The sequence below is a fragment of the Dryobates pubescens genome, chromosome 8 (genome assembly GCF_014839835.1).
Source record: "Dryobates pubescens isolate bDryPub1 chromosome 8, bDryPub1.pri, whole genome shotgun sequence".
NCBI classification, from domain to species: domain Eukaryota; kingdom Metazoa; phylum Chordata; class Aves; order Piciformes; family Picidae; genus Dryobates; species Dryobates pubescens.
This window is the reverse complement of record NC_071619.1, coordinates 11,051,847-11,070,542: the sequence shown is the minus strand read 5'-3', so window position 1 is coordinate 11,070,542 and position 18,696 is coordinate 11,051,847. Positions and strand designations below refer to the sequence as shown.

Below are 18,696 nucleotides of genomic sequence, written 5' to 3'. Positions count from 1 at the left end.
TAGGGCTGTCCGATCACGCTCAGGGAGATTTTTCAGGAGTGCTGATCATCCCTGGAAGTGCTGCCGAGCAGATCAGCGCTGCCAGCACTTCTGTGGTGCTGCCCATTTGTCAGAACCCGTGCAGCCGTCGGTGTAATTCTGGAGGTTGAAGCACAACCGTAGATACCACTCAGGATGCTTGGGCTCGTCTCAAAAATGTATCTCAGCTACAAATCTTCAGGAAGTTTTAAGCGACATCAAGCATTTTCTGGGCTAAAATTGTACTACAGCAGTGTTATCTCTTGGGCACTGCAAATAAATTGCAGGGGCTGCACTGGTAACTGAGAGTGAAGCAATCCCACAGGTTGGGCTGGGTGGTGGTAAGGGGCTGCTCCTCTCTGCTGCAAACCATGAAGCAGACATGAAGCAGAGTTTCCCAAGCAAAGTTAAGTGTGCATCAAGACATCATAATCACTACACCACAGAGGTTTTCTTGTCACAAGAAAACCCAGTCTCTCTCCACAGTGGTTAAACTTCTTGTTGCCAGGTTTCTTGGTACTGTGAGGTGGGATGTTTACTTTTCCAGTGTCTTGTGCAGTTATTGACTCTCAGATACAATGATGGTTAAAACTGTCTGCCTCTGTGGGAGACAGATGTGCATGCAGTGAGGCATAATGTGTGCTTTGCAGAGGTGTAAACCATCACATATAGCAGTTTTTGATCTAATTGCAGTCTGAGTTTGATCTGTCTCCATGTCTTCAGCTATCCTTCAGGCACCAGACCTGACTCCAAACTTGGCTCAGAGTGAGCCACAGACAGAAAATTCAGCTTATTACAACATTCCTCCACAGAAAACAAAAGAAAAGAAAACAGGGGCTCTTTCTCATCAGGAGCCTTTAGTCACATCCTTTGACAGCCCCCTTTGCCAACCACCCTGGCCTCCAGCAGTGCAGTCACGGGGATGAAGCCTCAGCCTCTCCTCATCAGAGCAGACACAGCCCCGCATGGGCAGCAGCTGCAGCTGCCCCAGCTACTGTCAGCTGGCATGGAGCCTGCGCAGGAAGGGCTGAGTAGCTCTGACATCTCTCTAATCCTAGCTGCTGCTGCTTTTCTAAAAGCCTTTTCTTCCAGATAGAAATCTGTCTTGTTTTATAGAATAGAATAGAACAAACCAGGTTGGAAGAGACCTTCAAGATCATCACGTCCAACCTATCATCCAACCCACCTAATCAATTATGGACTCCTCTGTTTCAGAGTAGCTCAGCTGCAGAATGGGATCTATTTCAGTGGTTTGTTCAGAAGCAGGGATAAAAGGATTGTTTTAAAACTGTGAAGAAGAGGTCTTAATCATCCAGGCAAATATCCAAATTTTCTCTCCTAGCTCTTCTCCTTATGTGCTGCAAAGAAGGAGCTTTTCCAAGTACCTGGGGATCAGCTAACAATTTCAATATTATGAGAGTTGTGAGAGCTTGTTACATAGAATATTGTGTACACTCACATTGCTGTTTGGTCACTAGTTCCTCTGCAGAGTAATAGCTGACCTCTGATCCTGAGTAAAATTCATGTTCTGATATGAAAATACCTTTTTTGCTCTCTTACTGATTCAAGGGCCACCATAGCTAAAATGCTCATCTTTCAAGCATCGAAAACTTCATGCTTGACAGTAGCTGCAATTCATCTTCCAGCAGAATTAAGAGTCCTGTTTCAAAAGGTTGTCTTGTCATCTAGCTCTTGACTTTATCTGCATGTATAACCCAACTTGTCACATCATTAATCTTCTTCTCTACATATATTTATGACATTGGGTGTCTCCAGAATGCTGTGAACACAAAATCAGTTATCTGACTGAGGCAGTTCTGTCTTTCTCCCAGGAAAATACTGTCCTACCTTAAACTTCTTAGGGGGTACTCTTTCTTTTACCAGAAGCAGATACTTTCTGTGGTGAACAGTGACTTGTGAATGATCCCTGTGGTAGATTTTTTTCTATGCTTGGCTAAGATAAATGGAAAAATCAACAAACCCAAAGAATCTCAGGATGTTCAGATTCGAAGGTAAAATTTTTTCTTTCTCTGTCCAACTCATCTCTTCTCACATGTTCTGATTTTGGAGCTTGTCTCTGAGCTTAAAAGCTTCAGAGCTTGAGCTCTAACACCTTATTAAAGAGAAGACAGGAGAAAGAGGTGGCTGCAGGTTGCTGTGGATTTACTGCAGCAGTGCATCACGATCGTGATCATACTGCTACTTGCCGTCCCCAGGCACACAGTCACAGGGAGTAACTAATGCATTGGTTTAGAAGCAGCAATCCTGAGAAAGCATCAGGTAATCCAAAGCATCAGGTAATCTTATAGAAACTGTATGGTGAAACCCACCAGCCATCCCAACCCACCACAAGCTCTTGAAGACCATTAAGGAAAATAATATGCCAACATCTGAGATGTAAGGTTCTTCACAAAACAAATTCTGTCCTCTCAGTCCTGGTTCTCAGCACACAGCACAAAATACCTTTGGAAGACAAGATTAGGGACTACAGTTTTCAACTTTACTTAATACTAACAATCATAGACTCATCAGAAATTGTCTTTCAAGGCACATTGCAATTGTCTGTATCCTCTGTCACAAGCTAAATCCTTGTGATCCCACAAACAGTAATTATCTGCTGTGAGTTGTGTCCTGCACAAGATAATCATCTTCTCAGTCTCTCTTTTCTAACATTCTGTGTCTAGCCACTCATGCCTTTCCAAAGCAAATAGCTAGAATCACGTTGTGTGAGAGGATAGGATCCCATTGTGCTGTAATAGCTACTGCTCTAATCTTTTAGGTTTTGTCTTCAGTAACAGGGCTTTAGAATCAGCCTGTTCTAAGAGCTCTGAATGGCCCTGAGTTTCTCTGTGTGAGATCTCCTGGACAACTCAGTGTCTTGACTTTGGTACCACATGAAGCATTAAATGTTCTGCTGTAAATTAATTCTTGTCCCTTCATCAAGACATTTCATGGGCAGACCCCTTTATGTCCCTTCACCTCTTCTCTGTAATGGGAGCATGTTTCTTTGAGCTATGGCTGTCTTCAAGCTTCATTAAATATCCCCTTTTCTTTAGCTGATGGCAGTCCATCTCCACAGAATAACAAGCTGTAGTGACTCTGAGTGGCACTACAGAAAATATTTGAGGTCCTCATCACAACTAGCAATTGAGTGACAGCATAGGTGAGTGAGGAGGGTGACGAGAACTGATCCCTCCCCAGACTGGTCTAAGCAGGGCTCTCAGCAGTTAATGGATCAACAGATATCTTGCAGCTAATTTCCCAGCCACGAAGCAGCACCTTCAACTCAGCTCAATGCCTCGGCACTGTTTCTGATATTCACCTTCACTTTCCCAGCTTTCTTCTTTTCATCAGGCCTCCCTGGATTCATTGTCAAGAACTACTCTTGCTTACTAGAAGTAAATCATCTCTGTGTTATTGAAGCTGATTTTAGGCGGGGCACCAAGCCAGCAAACAGTGGCCACAATACAACCATAAACTGGCTTTGCTGCTGCTGGTTACCAGCAGTGCCTGAAGCTGACTTCACTGGGATGTTTGCTGGCTTCCAGCCACAGCTTTCTGACCTGGGCAGCAGAGCAGAACAATTAAGCCATATAAGTGCAAGGCAGGGATTGTATTTTGGGTTATTTCAGATTATCGAATTTTCAATCTCTGCATCTGGCATAACCATTGTTTCATTGCCTGTGTCCTCTTCTAGCTAGAAGTGCACTCTGGAAGCAGACAGGAGCATTGCAAGCCCAGCTCTTTCCATTGAATTCCTTCCCCAAATGAGGCTAGATTCTGACCTATAGGGTTTTGATTACTGCAGAGTTGGAGAGGGTGAAGATAAGAATTCTAAGAATTATATAAAAGTGGAAACTCTGCCTTGGCAATTGACTCAACTACTAGTAAGTCTGCAACTATGTCTTGATCTGCTTTGTTTGTGGAAAAGAAAGTTGAATGATGGAACCATAACTCATAAGTATCTACTTTGCTTGTTGGATCAAACAGAAAAACATCTAACAAGCTCGACTGCCACGGAACTTGCAACTCAGCAAATTCAGACTGAGAGGGATGTTCACGTTTGTAAGTCATTTAAACACTGCAAAAATTAGCCTAATAGTGCAGTAGCTTCTCCTTTGTTTGCAGTTTTAAGATTGCAGGGGAATTTGTTTGCTAAATGTCTCAGAGACTCTGAAAATCTTGTCATTAATTCATAGGCAGAGAAGCAACATTGCCTTTCGAATCCAATAGGCATAATTCATGCAGAGGCTTTTAGAAGAGATAATAGTGTCAGGAATATGTTTGTCGGTAAATGCAAGCTGAAAATCTATATCTGACCATGAAGTGAGTAATGGTTGGTGATGCTCAGTTACTAGGCTCTAGTGGTGCCTGCATGATTTTAGTGACAGCACGAACAATGCGAGTGGTGCCGTTTGAGCTGGAGCCTTTATTCACAGGGGAAGGCAGTGTTTAGTCCTTATGTTCACATTTCTCAGAGCCCAGTGACAGTATCTAATTTCATGTTGTGATCTGTTGTGCAGGCTGGAAATTTTGAGAGAAGAACAGATCTGTCAGCAAGATTATTCAAATTAGCCCTGTCAGGGACTTGTGCTCTCCTCTGTTTCTCCCTGGTTATTTGTGCATTTCAGGATCACAGTTTTGAAATGCATGCTAGCTGTTCCTGGCTGTCAAAGCCAAAACCTCAGCTGGTATTTGCCTGTGGGGCTAGTCCTCACGGCTGGGACAGGACTGTACCCTTGGATAAAGAAATAGTTGGACCTGTTTTGCTGGATTCAGCACTCCCTGGTATTTTCCTGGTGAGCATCAAGTGCTCCCCATCACGAATTCACTACAAATTGTCTTTGAGAATCGATGGGGCTTTCTGATACTAAACCTGACATTTCTGTTTCTGGCTGGTTCCCACCACTTGAGTGACAGCGAAGAATACAAATGGTGTCTTCAGATGCTACCGTCAGGCTGCACATCCAGTGCCACCAGAAGGGCTCTGTAGATTGGGAAGAGAATTTTATTGCTGCTCTTTCCAGGTAATTTTTTTTGAGATTCAGCCAACTTCAGTGCAATCTGCTTGGGACTCCTCACAGGGGTTGGGAGGAAATTAATCAACAGCTTGGTTAGCCTGTTTGGGGATCTCTGAAGGTGCTGTCCAGCTTCAGAACTACATAGAGGGTGGCCAACTTGGATGGGAGCTTGTCAGGAGAACAAGTACTGGACACATCCTGTTTCTACCACCAGTCTGATGTGGCTGAGTCCAATGCAAGAGGACTGTCTTGTTTGGCTGGCTGTTTGGTACTGCTTTTGATATTTGGCATGGTGGTGCTGAGGTCTGTTGTCTGGTTCTCCGCAGCCTATGGAAGACTGGGAAACACAAAACCCACAGATTTTTCTTATTTGGAGCTTGTAAACCTCAGTGGCTGTGAAGCTGAACTGCTGTTCTAGAGCTGGATGGGGAAAGGTTGAGGGCTCTGGTCAGGTAAATGATTAAGTCCAATCTGTTGCCATTCTAGCAGTGGGGTCAGGGACTGTTGTCAGCCCTTACAGCAAGGAATGTGTGGAAGGGGAAAATAAACTGGACCAAAAAGGTGTTAGAACATCACCAGCCCCCATGTAGAATACTTTTGGGAAACACTACCATAAACCCCTCACCTATAGGGAAAACAAGAGGTAGGATCAAGACATGCTTAATACCTTGACAGTTAGTTACTGACTAATATACTAAAGCTGTTGAGTGCCTTCCCTTTGATATTCTAACTCACCATTTTAGGTATTGAGGCTATCAAAACATGTTTAGAAGTACAAACTATCAGCCCTTAAGACACTTCCCCTTTCTGTAACTGATCACATTTAGTAAAAACTATTTGGTTTGTTGTTTTTCCCCCCATCCCCCAATATTCGTTGAGGATGCTTACTTCTCAGCATGATGTAAAGTTGGCCTGCAATGATCCAGTCAGAAGTATGGGCACCTCCGTGGTTAATTTGGGCAGGAAATTTAATTAAAAGCAAATATTTGAATAGGATATGAGATTTACACTGGCACCTGTCATTCAAGTCTTGATTTTTCCCAGCTTTAACAGAAGCCCATTTAGATCTGCACAGAATGTCGGATCTTCTTTGGAAGCCAAGTATCCCTCAGACTGTGAGTTCTGTCACAATGGCCTGCCTGCCACCGCAGTAGAAATAACCACCATCTTGGCAGAGGGTGAAAGTGAGACTGAAGGGAAGGTCCATTGCCCAAGAAAATTTTTCAAGTGATAAATTACCCAAAAGTGAAGTGCATGGGAGCAAAACCCCCGGCAACACTGGTCCATCTATGGAGCTGGTAAAGTCACTGCAATGTGCTAAGAAGAAATCTCTGGCTTCTATTGCTGGAAGTAAGGGTTCAGGCTGGCTGACAGAGAGTGAAACTCCAAAGGGAAGATCAAAGGCTCGACTATTAGCTATGCTAAATTCCTGTTAGATTTCTCTTGTAGATCAAAGGGTCCTTTAAATAGGGAGGAGCTGATTTCCCCAGAAATATTCTCTGCTCAGTGTTGGCCTTTCATGTAAGCCCCAGCTTACTGATGAGATCTGGCCCTCTGGGATATGACACAAATGTGCTCCATGAAGCTTTCTGCTGAGGAAGGAAGCAGCCTTGGGCTTTCTCTAACATACCCTTGGGGCTCAGCAGCTCCCACCATGTTCCCCAGTGTGGGGAGTGCAATAGGCTTGAATTAGAAGGGACACTTAAACCCTCCTCATTTAAGTATTGCAAGAGTATAACTGATGCTTGCATGCCAGAGCCCAACAAATGTGACCAGTATGTGTGGGAGAAATTCATATTGTTTAACCAGCCTATTTATTCTCCCCTGTTAATAATTGTCTTTGTATTATTGACTTAGAGCATAGTTCATAATGGGTACATAAGTAGCACTTTGCAAAATGGCTGACAAAAAAAGTGAAAGCTCTCCTGCTTCTGCTTGTCCATACAGGAGTCAGACCCTTGCTATGATCCTCTGTTGCAGACAGGATGACTTTGTTCTTTAAAATAGACCTTCCCAAAGGAGCTGATTATCCAAAAGAAGCATTTCTCTTACTTTTGCTCTTTTCCTTGCTCTTTCATGTAGTGCAGTTATTGGCTTTGCATGAATTTCACACCACCAGCTTCAGAGGGAATGGAACAACCCAAGTGAAAGAAATGGAGAGTCAAAAGGTGGTAAGATAAAGACATGTCTACAGCTAGATCTAGTTCTGGAAAGCTTGTGAGAGGACAAGATTTCTTCAGGTGAAGGCACTACATGATGCAAGGATTGGAAGTATGAGTTAGCAAACTTAGAGCAGGACAGTATGCACACATTGTGAACAGATAATTTGCTGTTGCATTAAGTTCTCTTGAGCATGAGATCTCTGCTACTGCACAGTGCTTTCAAGTTGGGGTGTATGTCTTCCTGAAAATGCTGCTATGGATCGGTCTCAAATAGTCCCTGTGGTGGCAGCAATCATGGTGGAATTTTGTCCCCTCTTGCACCAGAGCAGAGTGTTATTGGGATGCTGGATATGGTCAGCAGTGGTCTCTATGCTGCCACACTAACAGCTGGGCTACAGGGCACTGCAGCATAGGAGGCTGTTAATGTTTAAAACATAAATGAAATGGCTTTGCTTTCTCTTAGGGAAAATGCCTTCTAAACAGGAAGGGCAGCATGGAACAGCTGTCCTCCATGAAGCTGCTTGATGTAAAAGGTAATAAGTGGTTGATAGGGAGAGAGATCTCACCCTAGCAGCTGCAGAGTATGAGAAGACTGGAGGAATAGGAAAAGCCTGTGAAGGCTCTCTGAGCCTTTCTTCCTTTTCTGAAAGTTTTCCTTTTCTGGAAAATCATAGAATTGTTTTGGTTGGAAGAGATCTCTAGGCTCATTTAGTCGAACCTAACATCATTGTGGCCATTAAACTATATCCCAAAGTGCCTTGTCACACATTTTGTGGACACCTCCAGGGATGGTGACTGGTAACATGGACTACTATCTAGGCTTTTGAGGGAAGGAGCACTAGATTGAATGATCACTGGTCATGATGACATTTTATTGACTGCTGTTTGAAACTAAACCTGTTATGAATGTTGATGAAGCTTTACATCTACAGATCTGTCTGCCCTCTCCACTTTAAGCTAATATTTCTAGAACACTTAGCAGACTGTATTGGCTGCTGCTGTGAAATCTGTTGCCACTCTAGATGCAGAAGCCCATGCACAAGCAGCCATTCACCTATGACTGAGAGCAGACTCTTGTCATCCTCTCTAATTTTAATTAATAATGCTGAATTTGCTTCTGTCCTGTCTGAATCTTACATCCAGCTTTACATCAGAGGTGAAAGCAACAAGGGCAAACTTGCCTGATGTAGCAGCCATAGGGCATTTTGGTTTGGGGTGATGCATGTCACATCAGAAATGCTGTTGGCCAACTGTCATTCAGGTAGTTAAAAACAGATAAATTAGGAGGTCACTTCAACAGTTAGGTGAAGTGAATGCCTCCCAAATGATTTCTCCCTGCATCATGCAGATCTTTAGACTTTGTGGATAGGTGTGGCTGTTTCTTCCACATCTGTCTAATTTCTGATGCTAGGCATTTAATTACAGCAAATCAAGCAACAGTGGATGTCTTTTGATCCTTCTTCAATATGGAAGGAAAACAGCTACGTTAACAGGGGTATGAAATCAGCAGGGCCCAGCAAATCAAACCCTGCTCTAGAAGGGACATATGGCAAGTATCCCCATCCTCAGTCCCCTTGCTGCTTTAAGTGCCACATATACTAAATCAGATTCTTGCCTCAATTTCTCCATCTGGAGATGCATGAAGACAGGAAGAATGAGGAAAGCATTCACCTCTTTAGATTATGATTGAGATTAATGTTTCCAATGTGTGGAAAATGCAGTCAAGCCATTGTACACCCAGTTTCTTAGCACCACCAGTCACGTGGGTGCCAGTGAGCCAAAGGACCTGGGCAGCATCCACTCATTGCTCAGTGTTTTATTTTGTGACACTCATTCCCTGTGTGTCATGCCTCCTACTCTAAGCATCCTCTCAGGTTGTAAATTATGACAGGTGTTTGCCCAGGTCTTTGGCAATGGTGGCAGAGGCTTCACAACCCCCTGTTCTTGTGATTCTTCATAATTATACCTTGTTTGTGGTTGCCTGGTTTCTTCTGTAAGCCTTTGTGGGATGGTGTGTCTATGCCCTGGTTTTGCTGGGACAGAATCCCAGGCCAGCCATGGGCTTCAGGCCGTTGGCAGTTTTGAGTCAGCTGGGACAGCTGCCTGGTGTTGGCTCACAGGTGTATCTCAGACCATAAACATTGCTCTCAGTACAAAGGGGGAAGGTTTCTGAGGAGTGGGGAGTCTCATCCTCTTGCCTGGACTCTTATCCTTCTCCTGCTCTTGAAGACTGCTTTCCTCTTCAGTGTGATTGCTGGACCTTTGCTGGCTGAGTATAACTTTGTGTACTTTATATTTTCATTGATATCAGTTTTGTTGATTTATTACATTGTTTTTCATGTCAGCCCATGGTTCTTCTCTCCTTTTCCTGATTCCCTTTCTCTGCTGGGGAGGGGTCAGCAGGTGGTAGAGCAACTGCTATAGTTTAGCTTCATATACAGGCTAAACATAGGCAGCCTAGAAGGCACAAATGCAGGCTTTGCAAAGGGAATATTTAACTACATTTGCTTCATTGCTGTGTAGTGCTTCAGGATTAGAGATCTTTGCAAAATACCCTGAGTCCTTTGATGCAAACATGCTTATTTGATCTTGCTGCTTCACTGTCTGAAAGTACCCCTGTGTACCAAATCTAGCAGTCTGTCTGGACATCCTTTTCCAGTGAGCAATTTTTGCATGTAGATGCTACTCTCCAGCCGTCTCACAAATCCTCCTCCACATCCTGTCTCTCTCCTCTTTCACATATGCCTGAGCTGAACAGCTGGAGGTTCCTCCTTACACCCAGCTTTTGGGGAGAGAATTCATGGCTGCTTTTGTGACATAAGGCAGTAGATGTGACAGAATCACAGAACACATCCAGTTGGAAGAGACCTCAAAGCTCATTCAGTCCAACCCTTGACCCATCACTGAAGGGTCAACACTAAACCATGTCTCTAAGTGCCAGGTCCACGTGCTGCTTGAACAGCTTCAGGGATGGTGAGTCCACCACTGCCCTCGACAGACCATTCCAGTGTTTAATAACTCTTTCTGTGAATAAATATTTTCTAACATACAGCCTGAACCTCCTCTGGTGCAACTTAAAACCATTTCCTCTAGCCCTATCACTTGACACCAAGGAGAAGAGGCTGGGCCCCTCTTGCTCCAACCTTCTTTCAGGTAGTTGTAGAGAGAACTTACTGGGACGGTGCAGTGCCTTTCTCCTTGCATTTGTTCTTAATGATAGTCATGATTGTCATCACCTTTCCCAAAGTTGATGCTCATTGCAGATGAAGTTTATGGACCAACAGCATGATCAACTTCTAAGCACAGATTAAAAATTGGTTGTCAGCTGCCCCCACACAAATACAGAAGGTGAAGAGGAATTCTAATTCAGTGCAAGCTCATCCTGCTCTATCACACAGCAGTCTCTCTATAGCAGACCCCCACCAGGTACCAAGAAATTGAATGTGCCTAATTATCTATTTCAAGTGATACTACTAATACTAAGAAACAGGGACTTACTGGCATGAAAGCCCTGCAGTTTTGGCAAACTGTTTCAGTGCTTCCTATTGCTGCAGCACAGGAAAAAGGCAAAACCCCAGAGTCAGTGTGATCCTGTTTTGTCTATCGCGAGCCCCTGTGATCACAGAGCATATTTCTCACCCTGCTTAACATTTTCTGCGGGAAGAGCTGACATAAGTTGGCAAGGACAGCAAACAGCCCCTCCTTCTCACTCCTTCTCCAAACAGACTCAGGAGCAAATTCAAAGACTCTTTGATAAAGTGAACCAAGCTATGAGCACAGCAAAACTCTGATGCTGTTTTGCATTCTTCCCCATGGTGTTAACTGCAGGCTGCAGTGACAGGCAAAGCAAAGCCCATCCTTCACAGAAGCTGAACATGTTGCTAAGGCAGATCTATGCAGCTTCCTCTTTTCACTGATGCTTTACTTCGGTTCTCCAAAGCGAAAAGGAGCTGGTTGAGCACATTGTCTATCCGTTATGTGGGACATCGTTTAATAGTCACACCATGGCACCAAAATGAAATTTGTTCCTTGTGTCCAAAGCTCAGAGCATATTTGGTGGAAGCAGAAAGCACTTGATCCTCCTGGGAGTGGATCTACCACGTAGTAAGCTATAAAGCAAGGCATGGTTAGCAGCATGCATGATGCACGTGTGAGTGCCTGCGGTTTAATGGATGACTGCACAGAAATGCTCCCTGTGCTGTTATTAGATGGATGCTCACCATGCCTCCAGTCCAAAACTCAGGTACTTTCCCCCTCCCCCCCTGCCAAGATCTCTTTTATATAATGGAAAAATGTCTTTTTCCATTTTAATTTGCCTTATGCTGCCACCTCTTTCCGCCACATTAAACACCAAGTTTCCCAGAAAAATGACAGTCCTTACTCAAAATCTCTGAGCATTCAAGGACAGGCACAGAGGGAGATTAGAGAAAAGAAACTGAGGAAAAAAAACATGGATTTTTTATTTTTTTTTGCTGTTGTTGTTGCTTGCAGACCATTTGGTTCAGCATGATGGAAGGTATTGTATGATGAGGAGCTGGAGCTGCCTGTCTAAGGGCTGTTCCAGTCCTGTAACTTTCACTGTCTTGGCTTGAATGGAAATAAAACATTCACAAAGGGTACAACAAAGCTGCTGAGGGGTTTGGAGCACAAGCCCCATGAGGAGAGCCTGAGGGAGCTGGGGTTGCTTAGCTTGGAGAAGAGGAGGCTCAGGGGAGACCTTATTGCTCTCTACAACTACCTGAAGGGAGGTTGTAGCCAGGCGGGGGCTGGTCTCTTCTCCCAGGCAACCAGTGCCAGAACAAGAGGACACAGTCTCAGGCTGTGCCAGGGGAGGTTTACACTGGATGTTAGGAAGAAATTCTTCAGGGAGAGTGATTGCCCATTGGAATGGGCTGCCTGAGGAGGTGGTGGAGTTGCCATCACTGGAGGTGTTTAGGAGGAGACTTGATGGGGCACTTGGTGCCATGGTTTAGTTGATTAGATGGTGTTGGATGATGGGTTGGACACAATGATCTCAAAGGTCTCTTCCAACCTATTCTATTCTATTCTATTCTATTCTATTCTATTCTATTCTATTCTATTCTATTCTATTCTATTCTATTCTAAAGGTGTGTCCAGTGGAGTTATCATGGGGGCAGAGCAGGACCTGATATACTGGCAGCACTGAACACTGAGAGGAGTCCAAGACCAGCACTACCATGGCGGCTCTCTGACTGGCACTCATTGCTTTCTGCTTCTGAGAGAATGAGAAAGGATGGAAAACCATGGTGCACATCTCACCCATGCTGTAATGATTCTTCAGCCTGGCCTCCTGGCCAGCAGAAATACTCATGCTGATTTCAGCATCAGCTTTGGGTCAAGATTTTGGCTGTTCTTTTATCAAGTCTTATTATTTAACCCCAGAAGTCTTTTGCTTCTCCTCTTGAGGCTATGTATTTGAGTGGTTTCAGAGAACAGTGGGCCTTTTGGCTCTCTGGGTAGGCAAATCGTGGCAGTAGCTGTTTTCACACTAAAAATATTCATGCATGGTCCAAGACCAGGAATGGCTTTTTTTAACATTTACTAGGAGGATGGATAGCTGGAGAAAATCACCTTTTGGAAGGGACTGGAACATTAAATTTTTGTTCAGCAGAAGGAAGGAAAAGGTCATTCTACAGCCCTGACATAGTTGAACTCTGGAAGGGGTATTGGACTAGATGATCTTTCAAGGTTCCTCCCAACCCCTAACATTCTGTGGTTGTGTGGTTCTGTGATTGTGTGAACTGAAGCTGCCCGTGGTCTTCAGCATTGGCTGAAACTCCAGATGAGGCCTGCAAATGTGTTTCCAGAACCTACAGCCATCTTTAAAGAAAAAGGTAATGTAAATATGCAATTGACCAGAATCAGCTATGGATTTATTTTAATGTGGTACAAACTGACCTCCTCCTGGTCCTGGGTTGTGCTCCTCACAGCAGAAATCCCTGTATGGCCAAGGTGCTGCTGGGGTGAGGACAAGGTGACCATGATGTATGGTCCTGTCTGCTTTTGTGCAACAATTCAATGGCCTGAGTGGCTCCAGAGTGAGCAAGGCAGAGAGGACTCGCATGGCTGGTTATGGACATGCATGGTATTAAGACTGGAACTTCTCTCTTGTGGCAAGAGGAAGAGCCATATGGACAAGTGAGTTTGTGTCTGTGGTACAGATACAAATATGTAGCTGTGCAGGGGCTCATCTCTGCATAGAGGGCTCCAACCACACAGGGCTGTCCCAGTTCATGTGGGATGTGTTTATATTGCAGCAGCTTTCACAAGCAGGCAGTGTTCCATGCTAGCTCTTCACCAGTACAAGCTCCTGACCCTTCATAGGAGACCTGCCATAGAAGTGTTTCCTTTCACCGTATTTCTACCCTACCTCTCTTTCCTGAGCTTGGCTGCATCTTGAACTCCTTACTACTTTGTGCCACCAGGGCAAGTAAAGTAGTGGGTGAGGGTACTTAATCACCTTAATGGATGAGTTGGGCACCAGTAAGGGACCTCCTTGCCCCTCTGACTATTTGTCTTCTTGTCCACCTGCCCTGGAGCTGCTTGCCCACCTGCGTTGCCTTCCTTTGCGTGCTGGTTTGATATATTTGCCTCCGTGAGAATCCTAACTGCTATAGGACAGTTGCATTTCAGCACAACGCATCTGCTTGGGTGGATGCTCCTGCATAGTGCAGCTTCTTTGCGGGGTGAGGGGCTGGATTTTGGGGTCAGCCACAAATTTCCTCGCTGGGAGTGTCTGGTCTGGTGCTGGGGAAGCGAGGGCCAGCAGGTGTGAGGGAAGTCCAGCCTAGCACGGTCCTGGGCAAGTGAAGGTCCGTGTGGCTGTCACGGATCTGGGGAGTGGGGGTGTGGGGATAGTGTCCCGCGTGTCCTTACCTGTCGCTACAGCGGCGGCGCATCGGGCCGGAGCGCGGCACCCCCGCCCCCGGGGCAGAACAACTGTCTCCATGGCGACGAGTCGCGGCGGGGGGGCCGCAGTGCCGCCGCTCCGCTCCGCCCCGCCGTACCGAGCCGCTGCCGAGCCCAGCGGAGCCGGCGCGGCCCCGCGGAGGGCGGCGGCACCGCGGGGCATGGGGCCCGGCGGGCGGCGGGCAGGACCGGGGCTTTCGGCGTCAGAGTGAGCTCGGGAGACGGCAGCAGCGAGTGCCCTCTCCACGCTCCACAGCCCCGCCGCTGCCGCCACAGCCCCCGGGGACAGACCTTGCGCGGTGCCGCTCGGCCCGGCTCGGATGCCGCCATGGGGATCCGCTTCTCCAGCATCCCCACGCTGCCCCGAGGAGGGCAGGGCCGCCTGCACCGCGCCCGCCACCACCACCTCAAAGGTACGGCTCGGCTGGCAGCCCCAGCAGGATGAGCGCCCTGGGCACTCCCGACAGGATGGGCACCCCTAGCAGGACGATCACCCGCGGTACTCCGGGGCAACCGAAGCGGCATGGGTGCTTTGGGTACCCCGAGGTGGGATGGGCACCTCCGGGACCCCAAATTGGCATGAGATCTAGGTGCTCATAGCGCCCTTGGCACCCCATGCTGCACAGGCATCCCGGGCATCTAGGGACAAGCAGGGCTCCTTGGACATCCAGGGGTGGGATGGTTGCATGCCTGGCATCCCAGGCTCTCTGGCAGTATGGAACCCCCTGTCCTTCTTCCAGCCCTGCCGCTTCTTCCCCGGCAGTGCCCCGTGGGTGGCTGATCCGTGCACAGGTGTCCCCGGGCAGGGGCAACCTGGAAAAGCAGGGACAACATGTCAGAGGAACTCGACCGCCACAGCATCCCCAGATGTTTCTCTTTTTGCTTTGCGTCTTTTCTCAGTGCTTCAGGAATGTGTCTGTGTGCATGAGATTGTCAGTCTTGTTTGGTGGGGATGGTGTGGGGGTGTGGTGTGTAGGGGTGGGGTGGTATTTGGTGCTCCTTTCCCTAGCTTAGACGGTTATTCTGTTCCTCATAAGGATAAATTCTCTTTTCTGAAATCCTGGGGCAATGTCGGGACCAAACTTGATGGGGATGGCTCTGTAAGATGAACAGGAATGACTGCCCAAGGTCTCCTCTGTCCTTGCCCTTTTTTGCCCTCTTTTACTGTGTCAGGTGGGTGGTAGCAGAAAATAACCTCTCACTCTTGAAGGACATTTCCTAGGGCAGCAGTGCACACCGTATATGTCCAACACTACCTGGGTACCTCCTCACTAGGCACATTTTCACAGCCAAAGGCAGTGAGTGATGGTGTTAGAGTATGTCAGACAGCTCTCTCCAGCAGGGAATGAGGGAAAGTGCTGCTTCCACAGCCATTTCAGATGATCAAAACTTGTTGCAGCTTTCCCAGTGTGTTGCGGAATTTGCAGCCACCAGTGTGGAAAATGGGGATGTCACTGTCCACCCTTATTTTCACTGAGATTTTGGGTGCTTCTTTGGCATGGTCTAGGGGAGTGGAAGTGGTTAATGATGAACTGGCAAGCTGGTTATTATACCGAAGGATTTTCTGATACTTACGTTATTCTTCCATTACATCTCTTTGCTCCCTTCTTTTGTACTTTGATGGTTTAGAACAGTTGCATGAACTGAAGGTGATTATAGCATGGCTTTTGGGATGTCTGTACAAGAAAACCTTCCAAATGCTTACTGCTCTGTCATGGACATAGTCGGTCAGAAGCTCAGCCCGGACAATGGCTGTGCTTAAAATTAGATTTTCAAGGAGGGGGATGCTGAACCCTAAATGGTGAACTATCATCCTCTATCAATGCAAACATGCAGGCACATGAGATTCTGTAGTAGTTGGTATGCAATTGTAAACTGCCAGGAAGGATTTGTCTCTTAAGAATCATGATGTCAGCTGGAAATCTTTCTGGAGCAGCCTTAAGCAGATAAGAATTTATAAACTGGAGCCAGAAGGGACACTGCCACTTAATCCATTTTCAGCGGCCTGCATGAGATTTTGAAGATGCTCTGTGTGAATCACCTAATTGTGTTGGGGTGGAGGGTTGTATGTTAATGGGACTTTGTCTCTTTCTTTTTTTCCCTTTAATTTCCATTTTGATTAAATTTCTACCTGTGCTGAGGCAGCAAGCAGAAATGATCTCAAGACTGTAATGTAGCAGAGCACTGACACAGTTTTGGTTTGGTGTAAAGAGCTAATGTGACATAGGCCTTATTAAAAAAGGAGGCAATTATCAGGGACAATATGTGCCTTTTTTCCCCCTCTCTTTTTCCTTTTTTCCCCCCTTTGAAGTCAGACTGCTTCAGGTCCTTCATTTAAATGCAGAATAAACAAGTCTGATTGCATCTGACAGTTTCTTGTAAAATAGTCTGAAGGCATAGCAGTGAAAGTATGAATGTCACACAGTTTTGTTATCTACATGTTGTTTAACATTGTGTAAAGTGTATTTTAATTGAAGGTCCTCAGTTGTTCTTCCCTCAGTGTCTGGCTCTGTGTAAAGGATACTGAGCTTTGATAATTTGGCCACCATCTAGTATTTTCCTTCTGTGATGACCTCTTCCTAACCTGGTGCTGGAAGTGATTTAGGCTCATTCTTGCTGAAGAAGACACTATGATTGCATTAATTTTCCCAAGGTGGTCTGGGAATTCTGAACCATAAAAGCTCATCTCTGCTATGTAAGAACTAAGACCTCCACATGCAGTAAAGCTGTTGCCCACATGTGCTGAAGAAAAATTTTTATACCTTTCTTGTAGTCTGGCTAAAATTGGCCACCTTTAGTTAAGCAAGCCTTCTGAAGACCATGTCATACTTTTGGTGGTATTGAAGGCATAACACAGAAGACTGGAGACTGGCATGGCTGGCAGAATACTTGCCTGGCTTTTGGTGTCAGTACATAAGAAATCACCCAACTTGATCCTCAGACTTCAGCTGCAGTTTTAAAACTAGGTAGCTGAAATTGCCAGGTCTTTTCTGAGGATGCCTGCAACAACAAACCTGGACCCTTGGGCTGATGATTTTAGAGCTGCTTTCAGAATAGGACAGTACTTTGAAATCTGGAAGCCCTTTGTAAAAGGACTTCACATTGCTGTTCACTAGAAATCGCTAGAAACAAGCTCTTTGGAATTACTTATTCCAAAGCAGTATGTCATGCCTGGATTGTTAATCCAGATTTTGGTGTCACAGTTGTGCCTGCAGGCTTTGACCAGTTTGGAGTCAGTGACAACTGAAGTCAGTGGAAACAGAGGTCCTCCAAGGCTGCAGGGGATCAGATGCCATGGTCCTGATGTGGCTGTTAATCTTAAAGTCATGGCCAGTGGTTGGAAGGAGGTTGTCACTCGGTGATGGCCTGAGGGGGAGGTTGAGGTGAGATTATTTTTGTTACTCTGGTGAGTATTTACCTTCTCATAACCCAGACATGGCTGTTTCTCTGGGGCAATGGAAAGTGATCCATTTTGTACTTTCCTAATGCTGAGAAAAAGATTATGATTATCTGGTGACAATCTCCTTGATGCAGCCAGATAAATGTCAGGAAAGCTTTGTTGTCCACTTTCTCTGAATTGTGGTTTGAGGTAACTGTCAAACAAGGTGGTGTGGCTGTTTGGAGTGGAACTGAGTGGGAAATTCCAACTCTATCTAAACTTCTGGATTCTGTGATGAAAAAGATCAACCTTTGCATCTGAGTCGTGTTTATTTACTAGTGCCAGGGCAGACTGTTTTAAACTATTTCAGCCACAGAGTCTTCTATTATTTCTCAACAGACATCCTCAATTCATCCCACCTGCCTGCTCCAGGGTTCTTCAAAGACAGTCTATACAATCTCCTCTCTTAACTCTCCTTTTTAATCCTAGTGTATCTTGGTAAACTACCCTCTTTGCCTGGTGTTGCATCTTCCTAATCTCTGTGGCTGTTGCATTCCTTCCTTAGCTACTGCTCAGCTTTGCTGGATGTGTTTGACCCCTCCTGCTGTGATGTGTGGGCTATGTACCCTGTTAGGGATGTTGTGTAGTTCTCAGAGTTGCTGGTGCAGGATGCTAGAAATTGAGTTTTTTCTAGCCCTTGGGCCAGAGGTGAAGCATGGGACCTAAATGCCATCTCCAGTGCTCTGTGGGCAAGCAGCTCTTTATCCCCACTTGTCTCCAAGAAGGCTTAGCCGTTTCCGTGAACAGCAGATCAATTTTACATTCTAAAAGTTAAGAAGTATTACTGTCTGTCTTTTAAATCCTTTCCTCTAGCCTCCTACTCAGGTTTGCTGTTTTTTTCCTGAGCCCACTCTTGGAAGGTAGATTTCCATGGTGAGTGACAGAAAGCAGGTTTTTTTTCCTCTTGGTTTTCTCATGGGTTAATGCACCTATGATATTTGTGAGAAAGAATGTGTGTGCTATATTACAAAGACAGCCTGAGCGAGTCAGAGATCCTCTTTTCAGCAGTGGCTTTATTACTCATGGTTTATTCTTTATTATTTATATTACAGTGGCATCTGGAGGCTCCCATTGAGATTTGAGTCATTTGTGCTGGGTGCTTCCATGGTCCCCTTCACTTACTGCT

General features: G+C 45.7%; 1 protein-coding gene across 1 annotated transcript in view; it reads left to right on the top strand.

Moving 5' to 3' along the window:
- Positions 1-14,246: 14,246 nt before the first annotated feature.
- Positions 14,247-18,696, top strand: part of NEURL1 (neuralized E3 ubiquitin protein ligase 1) — a 168,785-nt gene continuing 164,335 nt past the window's right edge. Inside the window, exon 1 of the mRNA XM_054163824.1 lies at positions 14,247-14,544. Coding sequence (XP_054019799.1) covers positions 14,460-14,544 — 85 coding nt within the window. The 5' untranslated portion in view covers positions 14,247-14,459. The remainder of the gene's footprint in view (positions 14,545-18,696) is intronic.